The 23,980-nt window shown below is 35.1% G+C and overlaps 1 protein-coding gene across 3 annotated transcripts; it reads left to right on the top strand.

Moving 5' to 3' along the window:
- On the top strand, window positions 1-22,384 carry LOC124167212 (G kinase-anchoring protein 1-like). 3 transcript variants are annotated; one of them, XM_046545063.1, is made up of 9 exons: window positions 6-89; window positions 231-460; window positions 566-622; window positions 3,813-4,001; window positions 7,523-7,675; window positions 13,295-13,460; window positions 13,799-13,947; window positions 16,364-16,420; window positions 21,606-22,384. In XM_046545063.1, the coding sequence occupies exons 2-8, from the start codon at window positions 272-274 to the stop codon at window positions 16,394-16,396; spliced, it is 936 nt and encodes a 311-aa protein (XP_046401019.1). In that variant the 5' UTR covers window positions 6-89; window positions 231-271; the 3' UTR covers window positions 16,397-16,420; window positions 21,606-22,384. The 3 variants fall into 3 exon arrangements, with proteins under 3 accessions (XP_046401017.1, XP_046401019.1, XP_046401018.1); XM_046545061.1 differs by lacking the exon at window positions 16,364-16,420 and having other exon boundaries at window positions 1-89; XM_046545062.1 differs by lacking the exon at window positions 16,364-16,420 and having other exon boundaries at window positions 25-153.
- Window positions 22,385-23,980: the final 1,596 nt, after the last annotated feature.

The raw sequence follows: 23,980 nt of genomic DNA, 5'->3' as shown, positions 1-23,980 counted from the left end.
CCACAACCAAGAAAAAGTTGAATAATCTACGGCGTACATCAATTTGTTTGCCATTCCTGGGTGGACTTGGTACACATACCACTGTAGTCGTGAGTGAAATTCGATCATTATCGTATAACGTTGTGAAATAATAATCCCTCATTTTGAAGATTTGTAAGCGAGGTGACTTGGTTCATTAGTTAGGTCAATTTCTTGTTACTTACGGTATTCACTTTCAACCCTTGCGATAGGGTGAAGTATCCTGCGCTCGTGCTGAAGAGTTCTTACAAGGATGGCTACTGCTGTTGCTTCAAGATTTGCAGTTCTTCCTATCGAAGATGACGACGATGAGATTCCTCAAAAGTCTAAAAATCAGAAGAAGAAGAAAGTAGAACCAAAGCAGAAGCCAGTAGCACCGGCGCCAAAGGCTGACAATGCTTCTGTCAAAAAGAAGAAGAAGAAAAAACCTGATCAAGGAGAGGTGTGTTGATAAAAAATTTCATTGTATCTTGGTGAAATAATTAGCCACAAGAGCTCATTTGGTATCAACGTTACTTTTTTCAATTGTATTTTCAACTTGTTTTAGGGAAAGAAGAAGGCTTCCAACGAGCAGTGGGAACAATGGAAGCAGAAAGATAATGAGGTAAGTTAGAATTCACACCTTTCAGCATTTAAAACGGTTTTTAAATTATTATAATGTGTATTACCCCCATGGATTATTCCAAACGTTGCCGTGATACGATTTTTGCTAATGGTGGAATTGATTAGGCTGTGGCACGGTCGTGTATTTACACGACCATGGGCAGTAGTCGTCAGTGCTCATTGATTGCCTTTGATATTAATTCGTTTGAAGAATATTTTATGCTAAAAATGGGCCTACGCGTTCCGCAATACAGCTTCCGATTGTGTATTTATTAAAAGCTTCATTACGGTTCCGTTACAGCATTATTTTGTTACGATTTGCTCAGTTACAAGTCATTTCTCTTGACAACCGGTTTGCACGTATTTTTTATATTGGTTGTAACATAGGATATTTGTTATCACAGTTGCAGCCAATAAAATCATAAGGCCTGGTTACACGATACATTAACACGCACGGGTTAATTTCTAAATGAATGAACGCCGAAATGCACCGTGTAATCACCCAACTTGTGCGAATGCATGCACAGGAAATAGAACCTTTTCTAATTTGGTTCATGAATTCGTACATGTGCCGTTCCGGTCCACCAAAATCATTCACACAAACGTACATTAACTTGTACATGTTAATGTACCGTGTAACGTTGCCTTTAGAAGTGATATGGTAAACATTTTATTTTTAAGTGTCATGCTTGTAGTCTTCATGTCCCACTCATGGTTTTAATTATGATACATTTGATATCCTCGACTTGATTTGTCAATGCTACCACCAATAAATTATAAATCATTACTCTTCCTTCGAGGCATTCTGTTGTTTGAAATATCCACCATTAGTTAGATCACCCTCAGATCAACTTTTTAAACATTTCATTGCATAAATTGTTTGCTCAATCTTTGTAAATAATGGTGAAATTTCATTTTGTGTATATTCCTAAGTTTGGATTGTTATTATGTATTTCCCTTGATTCCCTTTCTTCCTTGATACTAATACATTAGCAAATAGCATTAAAAATATTCAATCAATATTTAGTCACTAGCTTTTATATGCATTTACCATTTATTTCATTACACTAGATCCTCACTTTATGTTATTCCGTTCCATTGGACCGATTGTAAAGTGAATTCCATCACGTGTAGAATCTTTCGTTGAGAGATGCAGATTCATCGTTTCGAGATGTGGATCAGTTTAAAGAGTGTCAGTGCTTGTAAATTGAGTTATTATTTAATTTTAATTAGTTAACAAAATAAGTTGTAGAGTAACATAATTGATTACATATTATAGGAATGCATTTGGCAAATTTAGAAATGCACCCGCAAATCATCTCAGATCATATGCGGAAGCCATCTTAATTGGAAGCCATTATGAAGCGAGTATCTACTGCAATTCAGAGGCTTGCCTTCTGCTTTAAGCTGCAAACCATGAATATATTGCTGTGCATATCCATTTAAATCTCATTAATTAGTTTTGTATTTTAATCTGATAGAAATGGGTCTAATTATCTCTTGAAGTCAAAATTCAGTTGTTAAATGTTCTTTTCTTTGAGTTAAAATGTAGACAGACAACAGCATAAATAGTTGGGTAAAGGGATTGAATTACCCCCTTTAGAATTTTACCCATGAAAATTGACAATTTTCATCCTTCCAGGTTGACATGAAATTGTATTTTCTTAGCTATCTCATCTAGTATTTTCTCACAGATATTTGAAGTTTGGGTGAAACTGCAATATTTCAATGAATGAGGTCTCCAAGGGCACTTCTACAGTGAGGGAGGAATTAATTATCTTAGTCTTATTTTTCAACAGTTTCTTATGCAAATTTGGAAGTTCATCATAGAAGGCATTATTATTCTATCTAAAAATTCTAGTCTTTTCCTTCCTCTCCCTCGTTTACCTTTCATTCTTCCCTCTAACACTGTTGTAGAAGGTGTAGGGATTCTAAATACTAATTGGGAGATACCCTAAGAGTTATTGAAAATTCTATGAATTCTTTGCTTATTGTCATGCTTTACAATATTGTGACTGGGATTTATATATTCTGTCTCACAGAGGAGGCAGTCTGGAAAATAATAACACTTCAATCTTCACATAACCACAAACAAAGTTTATTTTGTGCAAGAAATTAATAGCAAAAATTTTCGCTCCTAAATAAACAGTCAATGCAGAAACCGCCTTTGTTAACTTTGAGACAATGACTTAAAGGTATCAAGGGCTTTTTACCTCTAAGGCCATATGTCATGCTTAGGGTGATTTTTAAAAATTTTAAATGAAAACTTTCCTTAAAGTTCAAAGTTTGACCTAAGGCGGTATGTAAATTTGGCTAATTTTTCCCTTAATCATAAAGGTGTAATCCATTGCCTGTAAAGGTAAAATTCATGGCTATATGTATGTATGCTTTTTTTTTAATGAATACAAATAGCCAAGCACCGGAAAACACAAAAAATATACTTACACGATGCTCGTTGTCAGTGTTGGGCCTTCCCACATATGTGATTAAATGTTTGTGACGCAGCTATGTTCTATGTTTCAGCAAATATTCATGAAATGAATCTAATTCATAGTAAGTACAAAAATTTAAAAAAATATGAGCTTTTATGTGAAGGCCCAGTTTTTCTTTTGTATGATCTGGCCGGATCAAGTGGAATCAGTTGCTTTTTTGCCACTGAATATAAGCATATGGAAAAAAATAAATAGATATGTTGATAATAGCCGAATAAAATAAGAAACTTGTAAAATCCACAGTATTTTTATTAACACAATGATTACTCAATATGATTCAAGATTAAATTTTTGGCAAATTATGTTTTTCTTACAAATAATGGTTGCTGAAGAAAATTACTATATAAAGTCATATTTAAAAGGCAGTTGCTCAATGTCATTCCATGGATGTTAAGGATATGTTATTTATTGGTGATTCAGTGAACACCTAAACTACAGTATCTTTTCCTCAAAATGCTCTGGTGTGTAATTATGGCATTTAACAATTGTTATTAGTGTAGAAAAACTATTTAAGGAGAAGGGAAATCAAGAAATTTTTGTTAGGGTCAAATTTTTACTTGCTATGTTTGAGTAGATTTTATAAATTACTTATTAATAGTTTATTACTGATAGCTAAATGTAATAGTGCAATTCATTCCAGTTCTGCAATGATCTTTAATTTTTTTATGCTTGCTGAATTATTTTCCCTCCCTCAATTAGTTTGTCGATGAGTCTTACGAGCAAGATCTGCAGCAAGCGATTCTTCTCTCAAAACTTGATTTTGAAGAGAAGAAGAAGTTTTATGACCGTGCCAAGAAGGAGGAGGAGGACAAAAAAGGGAAAAAGAAAGAGAAGAAGAAGGCCCAGCCCATGTCTCTGGAGAAATTCAACAGTTTAGATGCTGAACAGGTATGGTTTAAACTTTCTCTCTGTAGTCAAAATATTACCAATAACTTCTAGCTTTACTATGTGAAACCATTCCATGATATATACATACTTTTATAATCAATTGCTATTTGTTTGTCTCGGTAAAACTTCGGAAGGGCTGGATCGATTGGGCTAATTTTGGTTTTAAAATACTTGTGCTAGTCCAGTGAAGATTTAAAGGTAAGAATATTGTTCCACAGGGCCAATGAGGCCCTAGAATGGGCCCTGAATCATTTCCTTCATAAATTCTCATATAGTTAGTTATTAATGCCTGCAGACCTTTTTTCATTTGCATGCATATTTAAAGTAGTGATAATGGTCACAGGTAGTTGGATCTTATAGCATTGGAAAGAAAAATAAATACATGTTCTTATTTTTGAAATCAAATTTTATTTCCCTCGCTATTTAAGATGAATTTTGAAAAAATGAATTCATAAAAATTCTGAAATTTTTAGCATTTTGGGGTTACTGTCCCCTTGACGACCATCAGTGTTGTTTGTGTAGTTTGACATTTGTTTCTAAGGTCCGTTTCGCACTTCAAGCAATTTGAAGTGTCACTGCTCTAAAGGCTGGTCCGTTTCATTCCTTTGCTTTGAAGCTCTTCAAGCAAGACGGTGAAACGGACGGACATTTCAGAACAGTGGGCATTTGGACTTGGGTTGCTAGGGAGTTGTTGAATGAAAGACATTTGTTTATAAATATTTGTTATCAATCAGACATCTCGATCTTATTTTCAATTGCATGAAAATGGAATGTTTTTGCAAATGCTAACAAATATTTTTGATGGTGAATCCGGTACGAGTGAGGAGGAATCGGGACACGTTGATGAGGTGGATTTATTAGAAACTTATGCCATTATAATGATGGAGGTGGCAAGGGGAAATCTTAAATTGAAGCCATGGATTCTCTGTTTCGTGGAGAATGTGGTAGGGAGTTACAGTGGATTAACATTCTTAAGTCATTTCAAATATTGTCATTGATCAGCCTGATCTTATTTAAAATAATAAATCAATTGTGTGGCGGGCAATGCAGCTATCGTCCATGACGTGCAGGTGTTAAAAAATTCACGGCTCTCTTACTTTTTGAGCCATCGAGAGCAATTCTTTCCAAATGATACCCAAATCATTGTAGACTGCTTATGGAATCAATGAACAATTGATGGTACCATTCAGAGATAACGGATCTTGATGCGAAACGAAAAGATGAACTACACTATGGGATGACTTTGCATCAGAAACAATGCTAAGTTTCCAAAGGCTCGGAAAGTAATTAATATTAAAAAAAGTGAGAGACAAATTGAAATTAGCAGATATAGAAAAAATAACAGAATCCATCTTGGCTTGTTGTGCGCTCCATAATAATTGTGAAGAAAGAGAGGCAAAGCACCCGATGTAGCTCTTATTGACGTGGAAAGAGTACCGATTTACTTTAATGGAAACATAATTAGGATGAGAGGGGTGAATAAAAGGCAGAGAATCATGATTATGAATTACCTCAGGGTTAATTACATTCATATATGTATATCTAAGAAATTAAATGCATTGAAACTCTTCTTACTTGTTTCACATCAATTATATTAAAAATATTATGAACACCCAATTAAAAAATATCCCTGATTTTTCTCTATTAGTTTCTTCATCAAATCTATCGCTGTTCTTTGCAATTCCATTTTCTCCTTGAGCCTTTGCCGCTTCTCATCTAATTTTTTTCCCTCTCCCCCTTTGCTTTTTTCTTTCTTCCTTCTCTATTTTGCACTCCCGCTTGTTATTTTCCTTTTCCTGGTTGATATTTTTAATGAATTACTCGATTATTACATTGACTCGCCTCTTTGGCATTGCTTGGGAAAAATGAATGGATAGAGATTACCACGGAAAAATGTTGGGGACGTCTAAGCTAATTATTTCAATAAACTAAATTGTCGTCATAGTAAACACACTATTAAAAGGAAAAATCATTAATCACTGGAATGCTAAAATCCTTAACATTGCTTGAAATAATTCATTGTTTGTATTCATTTACTTTCTGCAGATTGTGAAAGCCCTTCATGGCATGGTTGCTTCCTTTAACCGATCGGGCATGCACATTTAATGATATATTTCTCTCCATTACTTTCAATTATTGACCAAAACCTTTCTCAGCTACGAGGGTGATGTCTTCTATTCCACAGATTTATTTATTTATACCACCAGTGCATAGTAACCATGATAATATCATAGGAAATTGGCGCAATTTCTCGAATGATTGCAAACGACATATCGTATTCGCTCCAAACACTTCACATAAATGCTGGGGCGTTTGGAGCTATCAAACTTGATAATTTATGCTCGCTCCCTGGCCCCACCTTCTGAGCTTCAGAGCCCTCCAAAGCATGAAACAAACCAGCCTGAGGTACTTGAAGTGGCTTGAAGTGTGAAACGGACCGCGACCTAAGTTTACTGAGAAACGTAGTGTGTGAAAAATTTTATTTTATATTTGAGACTAGGCATTTGTTTATTTAGTTACACATAGCAACACTAAGTATGCGAGAATTTTCTTTTCTTTGATTATTTACAATGCCAAGGAAAAGATGACCTAACTTTGGTTGTCAAAGTCCATCAAATATGCAATGAGCTACTTTACGTGATAACCATACCGATGATCAGCGAGAGACACTTAATAATAATCGTGGTACTGGTATGGTAGAATTGCATTCTAGAGTGATTAAAAATGAAGTGGATGGGCTTAGAATGCAACAAGTTCATGCACATCAAAGGAAACAACATCAAGCACTATGCAATGAAATAGGGCATTTCTGCAGCCTTAGTATTCCTGTGATCCTGGTAAGAGTAACATTCAACTACGATCCGGAAGCAGGTTATTGTGATGACAAATCAGTAACAATCGGGGAAATGAAAATCAGTTGTTTATATTCTAAGGCATTAAAATACAGTGGTGAACTTACTGGATTATGTTGTGCTGGTGGAAATTAAAATAGCCACAATTGGTGCCACCACCAGATCCATTACGCTCATTACTTTCTGGGACGGGAAATGATTCTAAATACTTCTTGGCCAGCATTCATTAGTTGTTTTGAAATGACTTGGTTTGGTACAAAGCATATTGTGCAGGATAATTTCAGGCCCACTTACAAGGTTTTATACCGAAATAGATGAAGGTGATATGGAGTTTGCTGGGTCATCTAGTGAAAAATAAATTCATAAATTTATTTTAAAATCAGAGATTATTGGTCACCAAAATTACCAGTTTATGATGCTTCAACTTGCCTTTCAATTTTGCCATTCCCAGAAATTATTAGAACTAGACTGCATACAGATGTTTGCTGTGCTTGTAATGTTCACTTTTCAAGAACTTTAAACCAAAGAATTTGCATTTTACTGTATAATTAAGTAAGAATATATATAATTTTTTGGATTGAAATATCATGTATCTATTTTTTCCCATTGCCTTGCAGTATAATGTTTGTGGGAATGCATGTTTAGTTTACAATTCTTTTCTATTTATAGATTGAAAATATAGCAACTGGTTCGAGTAGTCAAGAAACAGAAGAGGCTAGTGGACCTGTGGAACCAGATCAGACCTTCTTCGACAGAGTTGTAGAAGACGCTAAAAAGGTCATTGACAGAGAGCAAAGACTAGAACTCTGCAAGGCTCGAGAGGTATGTTCATGGCTGTATTGTCAAGCAAATATTTTGTATACAATACTGAACTCCAGTATGTGTTCCATTCGTGATTGGGAAACCTACCGTAAAATATAACCAAATACAGTAGAATCCTGATTTAAGGATTTTCAGGGGGGACAACATTTAAAACACTAAATGCGGAAAAACACTAAATGAAGACCTGCCATTTTTTTCAGGTTTTAGGGTCTGTAATGATTGGAATGGCTTTTTATGAATAAAAAATATTATTTTAAGTAACTAAAAGGTGCTGAATGCAGCAAAAAATTCTTTAATGAAATGTTCTCTGCCCTATGAAGGTTGGATAATACTTTTCAGGAATCAGCTAAAAAAATGGGTAGTAAAAATAAGTAATGAGAGCATGACAATTGTTTTAATGAAATAGTTTAAGAAAATTCTAATAAACATCAACTTAAAAGCATTCCCACACAGATTATTATTATGGACATTAGTGATTCCATTTTTATGCATATTTCAGTGGTCTCGATGAAATTTAGAATTTTTTCTTTAAAACCGACATGTAGGTGACTATAGCATTTCTAATATAATAAGAAAAGGTCAAAATTCTAGGTACTATACTAGGTAGGTACTCGAAAAATCATGAGGAATGAGTGAAATAAAAAGACAGCAGAAGATCGCTAATCCCGAATTCTCAACTACCGAATATCTAGTAAAAGGGAGGTTATCTGAAATTTTGCCAACTTAACGTTTTCTGTTGCCTCGGCGAAACAAGGGATTTATGAGCCTTTAAAAAGCCTCCTATGCGCACATTTTGGATTTCGAGGTCATCCAAAAAAGTAGAATCTTATTTTAGTATGCGTACAAGTCGATGGTGATTCAACTCGATGATAACACCAGATTCGTTGTCATATATCCGCGGCCTTATGCAGGTCGAATGGAGCCGGGAGAAGTTGCTTACGCGGCGCACTGATCACCTTGACTCCGACTCGCCTTGTTTCTCGGCAGCTTTTAATAAAATTTGGTTGGACCTTGAATAACGATCAGCTAAACTCTGTTAAGTGAAAAGGTTTAATCTTCAACAGAACTGGATTTCATCCAAAAAATTGTCAGTGCCTCTGGAGTTTGGCAATTTCATCAGGGTTATGATGTCGAAGTCAACCACCAAGGGATACCTGCCGGATTTTCGTATTTTTCCGCGCTCATCTATTCTACCGTGAGTATGCGGTGATTTTTTTTCCAGCATGAGCGATTTATTTAGAGTCATGGACCGTGATAGTTCGTCAAAACTCCGATTGTCATTCTCTTTTGACATTAATTAGCACCAGATAAATATTTTTGAATCGACAGCGATATCAACCAGCCGCATGTCGATAAATTGGCTCCGGGATATCTAAATTACGATGTAAAATAATGTTGTTACGTAGGGAAAGAATGCTCTCACTCACGGTCATGACAGGGGAAACACTTCCTCTGTTCTTTTGCTGTTCCTCCGTGGAAACTGACCTTGGAATGGATTATAGAAAGAATCTTCTAGTGAACTGCGCAATTGACATTGGGCCTCCTCTTTTGAAAAGAGAAAGTAGCCGACTAAAAAAATATTGGGTTAATAATCGACTGCCCGTAGGGAGTAGAGTTGAAAGGGGCATAAGCCATCAATTGAAAACATAACGAGAAAACATTATTGTAGCGGCCCTCGGAGGATAACTCGTGTCATCAGTCGTCACGCATCATCGAAGTCAAGTTCAAGAAGTGAAGGATAAGGTAGTTCGAGGTTATTAAGGGATGACTTTGCTCCATTAGATCGGATCTAATACAAAAAGTGCCTGGTGTTTGGATCAGAAGGGGAGCGAAACGTTACGAGAAGACAAATCACCCAACTTGCAAGTTGATGGTCGCAGCACTGCGCTCGCGGAAGAAAGCAGTTGAAGAAGCGTTCCCCGGTAGATTCTATCGACTCTTGGTAAACTTTCATGAGACTCTTCTTGTTGATGAGCAGAATTTCGAAGATTTGGATGAACCGTCATGAAAAAACGTTAAATCGGGCAAAAAAATCTTGAGCGGGACAAATTTTTACGACCATAAATGTGGAAAAACGCAAAATGCGGAAAAACGCAAAATTCGGAAAAACGCAAAAGCGGAAACACTAAATACGGATAATTTTTACATTGTCCTAATAGGGAATGAATCGGGACCCAAGAAAATAAACGCTAAATGCGGAAAAACGTTGAATGCGAAGACCTTAAATCTGGATCCGACTGTAACATTTTACTCTTTAACTAGTTCAAAACAAAAGTTACTTCTCTGAAATAGTAACGGATCATAGGTAATTTTCTAAATTTTGTGTAAACATTCCAGTTAACCCAACTGAAGGTATGCTGCTACATATGTTTTGAGTAAACTGACATATTTTATTAGATAAGATAAGATTTATTCATCCAGGAGACACATTACACAGTGGCTACTGGTATATGCATAGGATAAGTCAATATGCAAGAAATCTTACATAAATTACAAAAAGAAAGTATGTATTACAAATTTGGCACCAATTATTCTTTAACGCTATAAAACCATTTATCAACCAGATATTCATGGACCATTTTTTTAAAAACAGGTATCCTCATTTCTTTTTTAATGTATTCTGGTAGGTTATTGTATAATTTCACACACATAGACCTTGGACCATTGGATGCCATAGACAAATTATTTGGCTTAACATGTAGGTTGTTACATTGTTTTGTGCCATACATGTGTATTTTACTATTCAATTCAAATCTGCAACTATTTTGTTTCACAAGTAATACACTATGATAAATATAAACACAAGGGGCGGATAATAATTTTAAACTTTTAAATAGAGGGCGACAATGGGCATAGTAACTTTTACAACACATCACTCTCACCATCTTTTTTTGTATTTTCAGTACACTGTGAAGGTGAGTAGGCTGTCCCCACAACACAATACCATGCGAAATTCTTGAATAAAATAATCCATGGTATAAGGTTATCAAAATCTTTTGGCTTACAGAATTTCTTAAAATTGATAGCAGGTAGAACACAGAATTTAGCTTTTTTATCATGAGTGTGACATGAACATTCCATTTCAGGTTACAATCGACATGAAGTCCTAAGAACTTACAAGAATTAACAGTATTTACCTGATTACTAATTGCCAAAGTAGAGTCAATATCAGTAGTGCTATGAACAGTAGAGAAAACCATAGCTTGGGTTTTATCAATGTTTAAAACCAAATTATTATCATAACACCATGAAGTCATACTTTTCAGCAGTAGTTCACTAGACACAACCAAATCACTTAAATGTTTACTTGAAGTCAGAACACTTACATCGTCTGCATACATAACACTTTTATGTGTGACACTGTACTGTAGCTGCCCAGGTAGCTCATTAATAAAAAATTAAAAACAATATAGGGCCAAGCACTGATCCCTGTGGAACTCCTCTGTTTAACTCCAGAGGGGCAGAGAGACAGAGATTCCCTTCATGATGATAAACAACCCTTTGGCTTCGATTTTCAAGATAAGATTTCAGCCATCTTAATGCCACACCCCTAATGCCCATTAATGCCTGATGCCTATTGGTACATAACATAAAATGAACCTGTCCCCCTCATTTCAAGTCAAAGATTTTTGATTGCCCTTATTCTTGTGTTCAACTATATTATATTGATATCATAAAGCTGTAAAATAAAGCAGTTGTTGGTTCACATTATTGGTCTTTGAATGGGCTGAAGTTTTTTCATCCGAAGGTGCAATCCTAAACTTTGGTGGTCATTCCACTTTGGTGTTCAAAATCTGTGGCTATTTATAACGTTTTTGCACTACTACCAGCTATACTTCAGTGTTCATTTGTTTGATTTTTCCTTATGTCTGTTGGGCAATGTGTTTTATTGTAAAAGTAGCCTCCGAGCATGACCAAGATAAGCACTGGGACATGCTGGCCTTAGCAATGACTGGCATACGTAAATGATATCTTCAGTAGAGAAGGCTTCGGTAAGGGTGGGTGAGGGGAGTAAAAATGCCACAAATAGTTTCTCCAAAACTAGTATGGCTTCTTCTTAATCTTTTAACGTCATTTCTACATTAACGAACGGAAGACCTGCTGTTATACCCTTACTTTAAAATCGTTTTCTTACCTTTTCTTTAGTATTTTTAATTACATTTTTAGAAATTCATTCATAGAGTAAAATAGCTTTGTATGAAGAAAGTTAAGTAGATTATTGTTGAACTGTGATATTTTACTAATTCGTTTCAATTAGTTTCTGGTGGTAACTTATTAAAAAGTGTCAAACCCATGGATTTAGGGCCAATAGCTGCATAATGTATTCTTAAAAATTGTTGGTGCAGATCTTTACAAGGTCTTGTGTAATGGAGATGGTATGAATCATTGGTTGGATATTGAAAAATATTATTTTTCGTGAATATAATTGCCATATAAATGTACATACAAGGAATTGGTATGATAATTTTTAGTTGTGTTTCATTCAGTTTTAGTGGTGATTTTTTTAATCATGTGTAGTTGATATATCAAGTTGATACATTAAGTACATAATGTCAAACTGCTAGAAGTGGTAGCATGTACAGTGAGTCCTCGTTCTACGTCACCCCGTTTAACGTCATTTCGCGATAACGTCACGAAAATTTTGAGACCGTCATTCGTTTATCGCGCCTTTGCTTTGCGATAACGTCAGGTCTGGTCAGGTTTTTTAAATTTCGCGCGAGAAAAAATGCGAAGCGGCGGGCGTTGCAGGTTGTTCGTTTTGTGGGCGGTAATACAGTCAGTCTAAACGAAGTGTAAAACGGTGTGTTTATTGTCAATTTCGATTACGTTTATAGCAAATTTTCTGCAAAATGAATTCTTAGGTAGGTGCGCAAATGTTAAGTGCGTAAATGTCAAGTAAAGTTTTAGCAAATTTTACTTTACATAACGGTTGTCTGGAACCTGAAGTGATTTCTAGGAATTTTTCCGGGTAGAACTCGGAGTATATGTCGTCACTTTTTCGCCGTGTTCTCAATAATCTTGGTTCCTGTAACTGCGACGATGTTTCAGCGATGATGATGCCCAGGTGACCACCGTGACCACCATAGCGAAGCCGAAAAAACAAACGCGGGAAGATACAAAAATGGAGAAAGATGTACGTCGCTGCTGGTATTGCCGTCAATGAAGACAGGGACTCGTGTTTATGCCATAGTTTGGCATTCCCATCGTAAGAAATGGCCCAAATATGATACGCTAAAATTTTTTCGCGTAGGAATTGTGAGGTCTAGGAGCCGATATTCACTTTTTACATTGTTTCTTATGGGATATTGTGCTTCGATTAACGTCATTTCGTTTATCGTCACATTTTTCAGGAACGGTAAGTGACGTTAAACGAGGACTCACTGTACAATGTCAAATGTATATACCATGTGTGTCTGAATATAGTCCCCCCTTTTTTTCCAAAAATGCCCATGGTAAAAGTAAAGGGGGGGACAATATTCAAACGCTTTTATTTTATTTTCCCGAAACTGAAGCCTCAAAATTAGGGGGGGGGGGAACTATATACAGAGGAGGACTGTATCCGAAGAAATACAGTAATTCTCGAGTTTCAAGATTAACATGTTATGTATTCTATTTCAGCCTCTAGCTCAGGAAGCTGTCACGATAACCCATTATAAGGATCTGTTGAAAGAGAGAGATAAAGAGCTGGCATCACTCAAAGAAGAAGTGGAAACCTTGAAAGAGGAATTATTAAACTCTAAGAAGAGATATAAAAAGTTTTGCAACCTGTTAGCATCGGCAGAGAGTAAGTAATGGAGTATTATATGTGTCACTGTTTTTGTGGGTAGAATTTTCATACTAAGGTCATGCTAGGGTCTTGTGTTATATTTTTGTCCGTAATGTTGGGTGACATTGTATCCTCTCAGTTGTTTTTTTGGGTGCTTGGGATCCATTCTAATATAGTCATCTAATAAATTGAAATTTAAATTAATAACCACAAGTTTTCAGTGTTTCCAAATGACTTATTAGAAAGCAAACATACTAAAGACTCAAAAGTGCTGGTGAAAGCTGAAAAAATATATTGGTTTATTTTCTTCTTTGTTATGGCAACTGTATAAATCATATTTATGAAATTATTTTCAGTGTGTGACAAGGCAAAAGTTGTTGCTGAAGTTGATAGACTGCATAAGGTCCGTGATGAGCTCTCTGCTGAAGTCTCGAGCCTTCATGCACAGCTGGAGCAGGAGAGATCCAAAGTAAGGCAGCTCACTAGTGAATTGAAGAAAACACAGGTAAGAAAAAATTATGTTACAAGCTTTTCTGTGGTGGAATTAAAAATACACAATTGCTGGAAAGTAAGGAATGTTACATTCTTACGACTGTCAATCAGTTTTCTAAGCTACTTCAGAATGAGGAACTTGTTATCATTCAAGCTCCTCTGAAAGCATGCATGGGTTTTTACATCCATCTTTAATGACAAAAGAAAAACATATTTCAAGTGTAAGCGTTTTAGTAACAGTACTATATTATATTTCTGCAGCTCTCATTTCTTATGTGAGAATGCAATGCTGCTGTCCTATATGTTGTTTAGGGGTGCGTTAGTGGGTATGGGTGTTGACTAATTTATATGTTGCAAAATTTTTGCATCCAAAGTATGTTTAGCATTAACTTTTGTCTCCAACTCTAGAATTTCGACCTGGTTTTGTGACTTTTTCTTTATGAACAACATGTAGATGACTGCAATATGCACTCCATAGTTGTTCAATAGGGTGGATTCCTATTGCTTTTTTACTGCCTAAATCGAAAGATTATTACTCCTCGAGTACGTATTTCACGCTTTTAGATTTTTAAATGACGATATCTATTTTTCGCAATTAAATAAAAAGTTAAAATTTTCAAGCGCACGAAAACATGGCAGCTTAGTATGAATGATGGAAAAAGCCCTTGTGACACCATTCTGGTTCCCGCTGCTGCCGCGTGAGGCCACCTTGGTGTGAGGCTATGAGTGCCGATACGATGCAGGCTGCTAGCAGTGAGTGGTAGGCTTAAATAAGGATTATTTATACCCTATCAAGCGAAGGAAACTTTCTGACCATAGGCAATTGTAATAGGTGATTATTAAGAAATGTTTCCCTGAGCTTTGTGCCACATGCATGCATTGGTAATCTCAGACCATGTAAAACTCCTGACTTCTCGTATAGCATCTAGGTCCCTGTGACATCACGTGGAGTGGCATCGCATGGGTGCCAATCGCCTGGCTTTTTCAAATGTGGTTAAAATTGACCATTTAATTTGTATATAATGAATGCACTAATGGTGGGTAATGAATCGCAATCAATGCCTGTCGTTTTCTTTGATGAAGGAAACTATCCTATTATGCTAGTGACACTCAATGCAACTTTAATTTGCTACTGAAAGCAGATATGTATATACTTTGTCTGAAAAAGTAGTTTTACTTTTCCTTGATATTTTTATAAACCAGTTACTGCAGAAACTGCACGTTTCACTGTTTCAATGTTGACTTGGGAGCAACTAAATTTATTTTCTTTATTACTTATCTGACGATTCTGTCGATGGCCCATTTTGGCTCTGGAATCCGTAGGATAAAAATATCCAATCTGGCCTTTTTCAAATGAGGTTAAAATTGACCATTAACATTCGTCTAAACTGCGATTTCTAAAACCAAATAATTTGTATATTATGAATACACTAATGGTGGGTAATGAAACGCAATCAATGCCTTGCGTTTTCTTAAATAAAGGAAACTACCCTATAGTTATATCTTCTGTTGCTGTAGGCACTATGGTAAAAAGAAGCAAATGATATAATTTATAGGGGTGGTCTGACCAAGTAGGCTGGTCAGCAATCGCCGATGGCCCCCATAACGCTCGTCTAGAAAGGAGAAAATTCACTAAATATATTTAATGGAACCATAATACATTACATATTAAATTTTATAAGCTGTGAAATTTTCACTTTTCGTAGAAATTTTTCATATGAAATTGCTATTTTGTATCAACTTTCATCTGGTTTTTATGAGCCAGAATAATGTCAAAATCCCTTTTCATACATGCAATTTCCCAAAACTTTTCCGGGGAAGGACCCCCGAATCCTCATCATGAGCCCCAGCCGAGGGCATCCAGTCATCCCAAACTGCCCCTGATCATATACTACCTACTATGTTTGGAGCCGGTGACACATTTCAGAACTGAATATCTTAGCAGGAAAACATTTCTGTGTGTTACTTAGTGATACACCCTTATATATTAGAGTGAACTACCTGATATGAAAATATTCTGATCAAGAAAAGAATCTGAGATGTGGTTTCCTTCCAAAAATTGAAGTACCTTTTATGTATGCTTGATATTTGTTATGAAATTTCACTCCTGTTTTTCTGAGCTCCTCCCTTGTTTTTTTTTTTAACTGAAATGAATTCTACTGTTGGAAACTTACAAAATTCTTATTGATTTTGATTTTAATTGAAGAGCAGTTATCAGTCACATGGTTCAAGATCTTATACTGTATCGTTATATCAAAATTAATGGCAATCTTTGCCAATTTTTTTTTGGCTGTTGTAATTGAATGAGTGTGTATTTCAACAAATCCAATGACTCATTGTTTTATTGTAGAAAAAAGGAAAATAGGAAAATCATTTCCTCTATATTATGCTTGCTTCCCGTGAATCATGGAGCCAATATTCTATTTTAGGTCTCATCCAATATCTCAAATGGACGAGCATAATAAAAAAGACTCTGATAATTGCTGGTATGTAAGGTTTTCTTACGTTGTGTGGAACCTGAAGTGCTTGCCAGTATTTATGCTGTCTATAGTATAGATAAAAATATTTCTGACTTTGTAACAGCTTTGAGATTTCTTTATTATTGTAGTCTTTTGAGGCTTCTTAATGAGCGTTCAACTAATTTAATTTAAGCATTTTTTACAGAATTAGCATAACTCCAGAACTTTAATGAGAATGTACTCATGTAACTTTCCGAATTTTTGCTATTAATTTATAAGAAACTTTGCATTTCTATTTAATTTCTTCAAGTTGTTTATCTCTCTAAATTCTGCATTTTGGATGATGTGTTGACAGAAATATCTGGGCAATCACCTAAGCCCACCAGTACTCTGTTTATTCTTTCTATTTATCTAGATCTTTGAATGCCACAGTTGCGTTCAAAGCTGCTAGGGGTCATGCTAAATCTGTGCTGAAATTTACTTGACTCTATATTTCTTTAAAATTGTATTCCTACGAAAAATTGTTTCCTGTTTTGCTATTTATTCCATAGATTCCATTACATTTTACCAGCTAAATCAGCACTCATTTTTTTATTTGGCTGCATTTTAATGTATTAACTTTATTTTAATGTGACTGCTGAGAAAATATCGTAGTCTTGTTTGTATAAAATAACTTGCCATTTACTTTTTGCTGTTCTCCCATATAACGTTGGAGCATGATATATGTGTGTAGGCTTTTGGCACCACGGCTTGTATTCGTATATGGTTTTGCTTGTGATTTTATTGGCATAATAACTTTTTTACGAATGAGCACTATGTCATTGGAGACTATAAATGCTATTACCCTTTTTTCATAGAGCTAATATTTCTCTCCCTTTATTTTCATTTGTGAGTTAAATGTCTTCAATTAAAAATATTTTTTTTTTAACTGTCGAAAAAAATGCAGTACAAGTCTAATCTGTGGCCCATGTACCCTGTAACCTTCATTTGTATGACCATGGTTTCAATGTTAGGTTGGTATCCGTCCTCTATATCAAATCAGATGATTGATAAGTCATAAACACGAATAATGAATAGGTTTTTATTGTCATCTAAAAATGGTAAGGACAAGGTGGTGGTTTCTACTAAGGCCACTAATTTTTCCTTTGTGTTAGTTAGTCTCTTCTCTGTACTTTCCTACGTTGACTTTATAGTCTCATGATAATCATAAAGCATGGTACATATATACTTTAGGGTTTCCTTTATTCTGGCAAAAATATTTTTTTCGCGAAACTTCATGCTTGCACCACCCTCAGTTTTTTCCTATTAATCGTATGAAATCAAATATGAAATTTTAACTCAATTGGACTTCGGTGACCCATATCGAAACGAATTACAACTTCAAGTAATTGGGAGTGAATATTAGTTTTTGGCATAAGTCAGGGTGAAAGACAGAAATTAACGATTTTTAGCATATTTAGTTCTAGTGAAAATAGGCTGAACTGATGTTGTTCATTGCCAAAATGATGTACCTTGTACGTATTCTTGATAGCAGATACTAATTATTTTATCAATTTTTCCTTTGTGCAAAATCATTACTTTTCCGTGGCTCTGACAATGGGACCAAAGAAACTGTTTAATACTTCATTTGTAATGCGACAGAAGTAAAAATGCATCAAAAACTTCTTCGGTTGAGTAATTTGAACCTTGTAACTTTCTCTGTATCAGTTGCTGCTCTAAATACTATTTACTAGACTTAAATGATGATGGACATTCACTTGATGAACTCCTGTTTCTCTATGGGAAAGGAAGTGAGAATAGACCTCTCCTCTACTTTTAGGATTGAAGAATGGTTAGCATTACTAAATTCTTAAGAAAAGACTTCGCTATTTCACAAAATAAAATATATTTGCGACCGGTTTCGATACAGCGTATCATCATCTGGCTGATACGCTGTATCGAAACTGGTCGCAAATATATTTTATTTTGTGAAACAGCGAAGTCTTTTCTTAACCTTTGTGCATCATGAAGGAGTTTCACCATGTTACGCCAACCACCATCGCATTTTTTTACTAAATTCTATTTGCAATGAGATCCTTCTTCCATTTTCCAAGATTTTCACATTATTTTATGGAATATTCGATTAATCTCCTTTTCAATACTAGACTATATTTGTCCAAATATGGTAACAGTTAAAGACTATGTTAGAAGTTCCAGGGGTAAATAAAATATAAAAAACCAAAGATAAGTGCCAGGCATACATCTTATTATTTCGAAATTAGCACTGTCATCGCAAAAGCCCAATTTCAAAGTTTCACAACTTTCCTACACTTATGTCTCAAAGAACACAGAAATAACAGTTAATTTACAAAAGTTGTGAATTTGATAAAAAATTAAGTGGGATACCCTTTTTCTAATTGTGCTGCTGATTATATTTGGCACACTACTGGTGGACTTGCACTGTATATTAGTTTATTTTTGTTTTAAAACTCTTTTGTTTAAAAGTCTAAACTTAATCCTTGTGGACTACTGTAATACTTGTAAACATTGTTGCTTGGAGTTCAAACATTTCAGTCTCAGCAAGATGCTATTCTAAGTACATACATACTTATTAATAGTAGCAATCAGAAATCATTTCTCAACTTCTGTCAAAATGTGTAGAAGAAGCATAGCATAGCTATTTTATTGCAACTTTAGGACAATGTGCCTTTTATATCACCTAAAAGTAGTCATACATTGTTACTAGTTAGATCGTTAACTCACAAATATGACCGTGAAGTCGAGGGGTTAATTTTGAATATCTTATTCATGTGAAAATTTCTTTGGTTGTATTTTTTCCTGCAATTTGTCTCTTTTATCTGAGAGATATTGCTGTATTCCTGCTTGTTTGTTCTTGTCCATTAAATAAGATAGTGTGATGAAATATTTGTTTCTGACCTATGTTGAAAAGCCTTCCTCTACTTTTGTCCTAACTCTCAGTTCTGTGCATGTCACTTATTTTCCACAGACGATGCCCATACAATAAATTTGATGTGCTCGTTAATAGAAAATGTACCATCTCACAAATTTCAGTACAACTACATATTTACTGCCCGTGAGTTATTTCTCCATAACATTATAAAAAGGATTCCTTTAATACAATGTTTTATGGCATTTTCCTAGTTTTCTGGCCTTTTATACAATACTATTTGTTGTTAAATGTACTTTCTTTGGGGCTAGCTCACCCAAAAAATTTTCTGCTGTAATGACTACACTACATATGCATATCTGCTGAGGAGACCATTAGACCAGTAGCGCCTATTCTCTGACACTATTTCTTGATATAGTAACATTTCGTAATGTCTGCCAGTCACTAACAATGAATTTAACTTTCATCATTATGCAGAAGAAATATATAGTGGATTTAATGAAATGTATGGTTTTCCGATGCATGTTAATTGGCAGCAAAATATCAATATAGGCAACCCACACACCACCCAATTTCCCACCCGAGGCTATTTCTGGCTACATGCCTGCTTGGGACCATTCCTAATTAATACACTGAAGTAGCTACCCAGTAAAAACAATTTAGAGCTTCAAAACTGAAACGGCCTGGCAAATTACCTAGGTAGGCTAAAGCTTGATTCAGTGTTAGTAATCTGGGCATATTTTTTGTGCACCTTTGTGTTAGATTTGGCATGGGTAGGAAAACTCCAATCTCATTCAAATTGAGCATAAGCATATATTAGAGGGATTGTAACAAAATTGGGGTGTGAGAGCTCAAAGTTTTTATTTCGGAAAATAAGAGACACTCTAATGCCCATGATATTTTTCCGGAGAAATAACCAAAAGTTGTTAGTATTAGCCTACATTTTTTCTAACTCATAATTACTATCCATATTTGTTATAGGAACTAACTTAAGGTTTGACGTACTTGCCCTTGATTCATTGGTCATCGTAAGAATTGAACTGAGTAGGATTGTCATCCCTTCCCCACCCTTCAAAGTACGTAGTATTAGCAGTCATTTTCACAGCATGAATCAGTGGTAACCCACTGAATTAACCTTTCCTCAGGCAAAATATTGGAATTTCCAAGTTCAGGTGCAATGTGCCTAATAGGCACAGATGTAAAAAAACATTATTAACTCTAAGTATGGCTCAGTGGTACATCTTTAAATTTTAAAGCACCATTGTTAGTTTAGTCGAACCTTTTCATGATGTCTTTCGTGCTATGCATAGACCCCATTATGTACCGTCATAGAGCCCTGGAGTGATCCAGCAAGGTGCGATTTAACTATTTTGGCTATTATGTATTATTATATGTAAAGTATTTTAGCGTGTGAATTCTATGAGATCAGAGATTTTTATTTTGCTACCTTATTTATGTAATAATGCTTTTATTTTGCTTTATTGTGCCATTATTTTGAATTTTCAATTTTTTTAAATTATGCTGAATAATCTGCCACTGGTCAGTCAGCATTAATTCGAAAAGTGAAAGACTGCATAGTGTGTGTCAAAACAAAAAGCTATTACAAGCATTAAAGGTTTATGCTGCCTAGTTACGCAGAGAAAAAAAAAACTTGCGCTGAGCCTGTCAGATCCATTGCGTCCGCCGGAAGGTCAAGGGTTTATTTCTGACTCTATTTCAACAAAAAGTTTCTATCATTGATTCTATCTTAAATTTGGAGTCCTTGTGTTTCCTATTCAATCAATATATTTTAAAGCAAAATTTCTATTGTCAATATTTGCTGATATTAAAATTTCTTATTGTTTTTGCAAATTATTTTCTTGATAAATTGCAAAACCTTATTTGAAATAAGCCATTTCTCATCGGTCTTTACATATATGCTTTTGCAATGATATCTGAGTGGGACTTCTGAATTTGGCAAAAATTTTATTATAACTGAAGATAACATTCTGTGCTCTTGAAGTTTCTATGTGACGTCAACCTTGTCTTGAATTCTATTCTGAGCATAATTATAATCAGAACTTGCTCCATTCCGTGTACGCTGCTATTTTTTTGCTCTCTAGTGAGAATTCAGGTTATTTCTTTTCTATTTCTTTGGTTTTTCATGCAGGAGAAATGCATTTCAGCGAGGTGGCAGTTCATTTGGAGTCACCTCTGTTGGTTATTTACTGTGTTGATGTGCACTTGGGGTGGTAAAACTTCACCTTTTCTATGTGAAATCTGTTGCAACCTGACATTATTTGGTATAATATATGGTCCAATTTTATTTTTCATTTTGTTTTGCAGAATAAGAAAAGGACAACCAGTGAAACAGCACCATGATGATGAAATTTGGTGCTTTAGTGATGTGGTGTGAATTTCAGCTGTGTTATGCACGATGTATTCCTGAAGATTCATGATTTTTTGTATGCGTGTGATTATCTGCATGCATGCGTTGAGTGTCCCGGTGAAATCATTGCCCAGGCTCATGAAATCAATAACCATGAAGTGCATTTTACCTGAGTGGTTGATCATTGGTACTAATCATTCAGCTTTACTCTTCCAAGGTCGAGTAGGGTAAATAAAAATTCAAGCTATGTACTTTTTTCAATTAAAATTAATGAATGGTTTTCAATAATTTTTCTGAATTTTTTATATTTTGTAAAATAAGCTGTTTGTGGTGAACATTTATGATCATTAAGGATATATTCAATGCTATATAATACTACTTTGCTTTGAATCTTTGAAAAGTCTTCAGTTTTGCAGCAATAATTTATTCCCCAACTTAAAATCGAAGCTGAGATTAGAATTTTGGTGATGTTAACATATGATTAGGTGACCTGCATGCTTAACTCTTCTTATTTTGCAAATTAATGCAATTTGGAGCCATGTTGAAGCATTTCCAAATGCATAGTAAGTGGATGAAAATGGAAATCATATAAGCTGCAGAAGGTTGAAATTTTGTTTGAAGACAAGGAGTTGCTTTAATGTGACCTCCTGTTTGAAATTTCATTTGTTTATCAGTATTCTGTTTGTACTTTGTTAGTTGTATCCATTGAAGTCCAGTAAAATTTGTTTTTAAGTGATTTTTGTTTTCATTTGTCTTATTTTAACTTTTATAATGATATGCTTTGTACTTGATATAGTCAGTAAGTTGAAGTTAGTGGTTTTAATGAGTTTAGTCAGATTAAAATGTTTAAAAACAGTAGAATTGTATAGTTAATGACAAAGTTTATTGTCAATTAACCGGAAGACAATGTATGGAAATCATTTGAATTTATTTTTTATTATATGGTTCAATAAAATTTGATAAAAATCACTCCTGTTTGTATTACTGCACTGGGCCTTGGAATTATCTAAGCATTAGAACTCTTTGGTTTCATCCGTTTCCCTCTTCCTACTGCAGTGAAAACTAAGTATCTTTGATCAAGTTAAATTATTTGTTCCCGAAATAATTTTCACCATAATTAACCCTTCCACTGAATGAGTAAGCCACTTTCACTGTCTTACATTTTCAATAGGATGCCTTGTCAAAATAAGTGTTGGGAACATGGGTGGATCCAGAGAGGGGCTATAGCTCCCCCTTTTACCCAGGGTACCCAATTTACTGTAGATAAAATGATAAATTATTTTTATTTATTTTGGACCCTTACTACTGCTGAGAGTAGTGGTGCCGGCTCCATGGGGCCTGACCGGGCCCGAGCCCCCTCAAAAATTGGTTATGGGTGTGACGAAAAAATGTGCCAGGCTTCTCGATTTTCTCAAGAGTGTCCAGATATCAGGGTTCTAATGCTGATCATATGACTCCTCTAAAATGCTTAAAAAAACTAAGAACTCACTACTTGTAAAATTTCCTGGGTCAAGATCCCCGGTTTGGGCCCCCCCAATATTTTTTGTAAGTCGGTACCCCTGGCTGAGAGGATACCCCCTAGCCCTCCCTTGTTCCTATACTGGATGCGCCACTATTTCTGTGCTCTTTACTGTACCTTTTCCTCTTTTGGTGAAAATTAGCCTAGAATTTGCCTTCCCCACGTAATATGGTCCTAACTGATTTATGTGTCATTTAACATCCTTTTTCTCTAAGCTTTCTGTGTGTCGAGCTTGCTGTTTTGGGGGTATCAATTACCCTTTGACCTTCCACCTCTTCCTTAAGTGCACACAGGCACAAAGGAAATAATTTGCTTTGTGTTGTTGTTGGATATCTGAAACAATTTTTTCCTTATTTACCGTTGAATACTAAGAGTGTGATATATAGAGGAAAAGAGCAGGGAAAGATACAATGGTAAAGTGTAGTGGCACTAAAAAATGTCTTGTAGTTAAGAAGTCAAGTAAAGAATAGCCATGTGTGGCATAGGAAGGATTTTAAAATAAAATGAAATTATGTATTTTGTTGGCCCTGAAACAGAGATTAAGAAAAGATTAGCAAAATGTTAGTTTGGAGTATGATGAATCCAACGGAGACTTAGCGATGTCGTGGAAAGAAGTGAAAAATGGTAGATTCCTTAGAAATGTGGATATGGAGGAGGGTGGCATTAGATGGGAGGATAGGTTAAGTAATTTAGGGAACCTTAAAGAGAAAAGTAGCCACGATTTGAAAAGTTAAACGAAAGAAATATTAATCGATTAGGCCGTCGCATCAGATATGGGTGCTCTTTTTTAGGACAGTAATTGAGAGAAATTTT

This window comes from Ischnura elegans, chromosome 10 (assembly GCF_921293095.1).
Source record: "Ischnura elegans chromosome 10, ioIscEleg1.1, whole genome shotgun sequence".
In the NCBI taxonomy this organism is placed as follows: Eukaryota; Metazoa; Arthropoda; class Insecta; order Odonata; family Coenagrionidae; genus Ischnura; species Ischnura elegans.
The sequence above is the reverse complement of the archived record's forward strand: the minus strand, read 5'-3'. Positions and strand labels throughout refer to the sequence as shown.

Excerpts from the sequence above, each read along its gene's own strand:
- LOC124167212 (XM_046545061.1), top strand. The coding sequence starts at position 272 with ATGGCTACTGCTGTTGCTTCAAGATTTGCAGTTCTTCCTATCGAAGAT. Across the intron at positions 623-3,812 it reads GGAAGCAGAAAGATAATGAG|TTTGTCGATGAGTCTTACGA; the intron begins GTAAGTTAGAAT and ends TCCCTCAATTAG. Across the intron at positions 13,461-13,798 it reads CCTGTTAGCATCGGCAGAGA|TGTGTGACAAGGCAAAAGTT; the intron begins GTAAGTAATGGA and ends AATTATTTTCAG.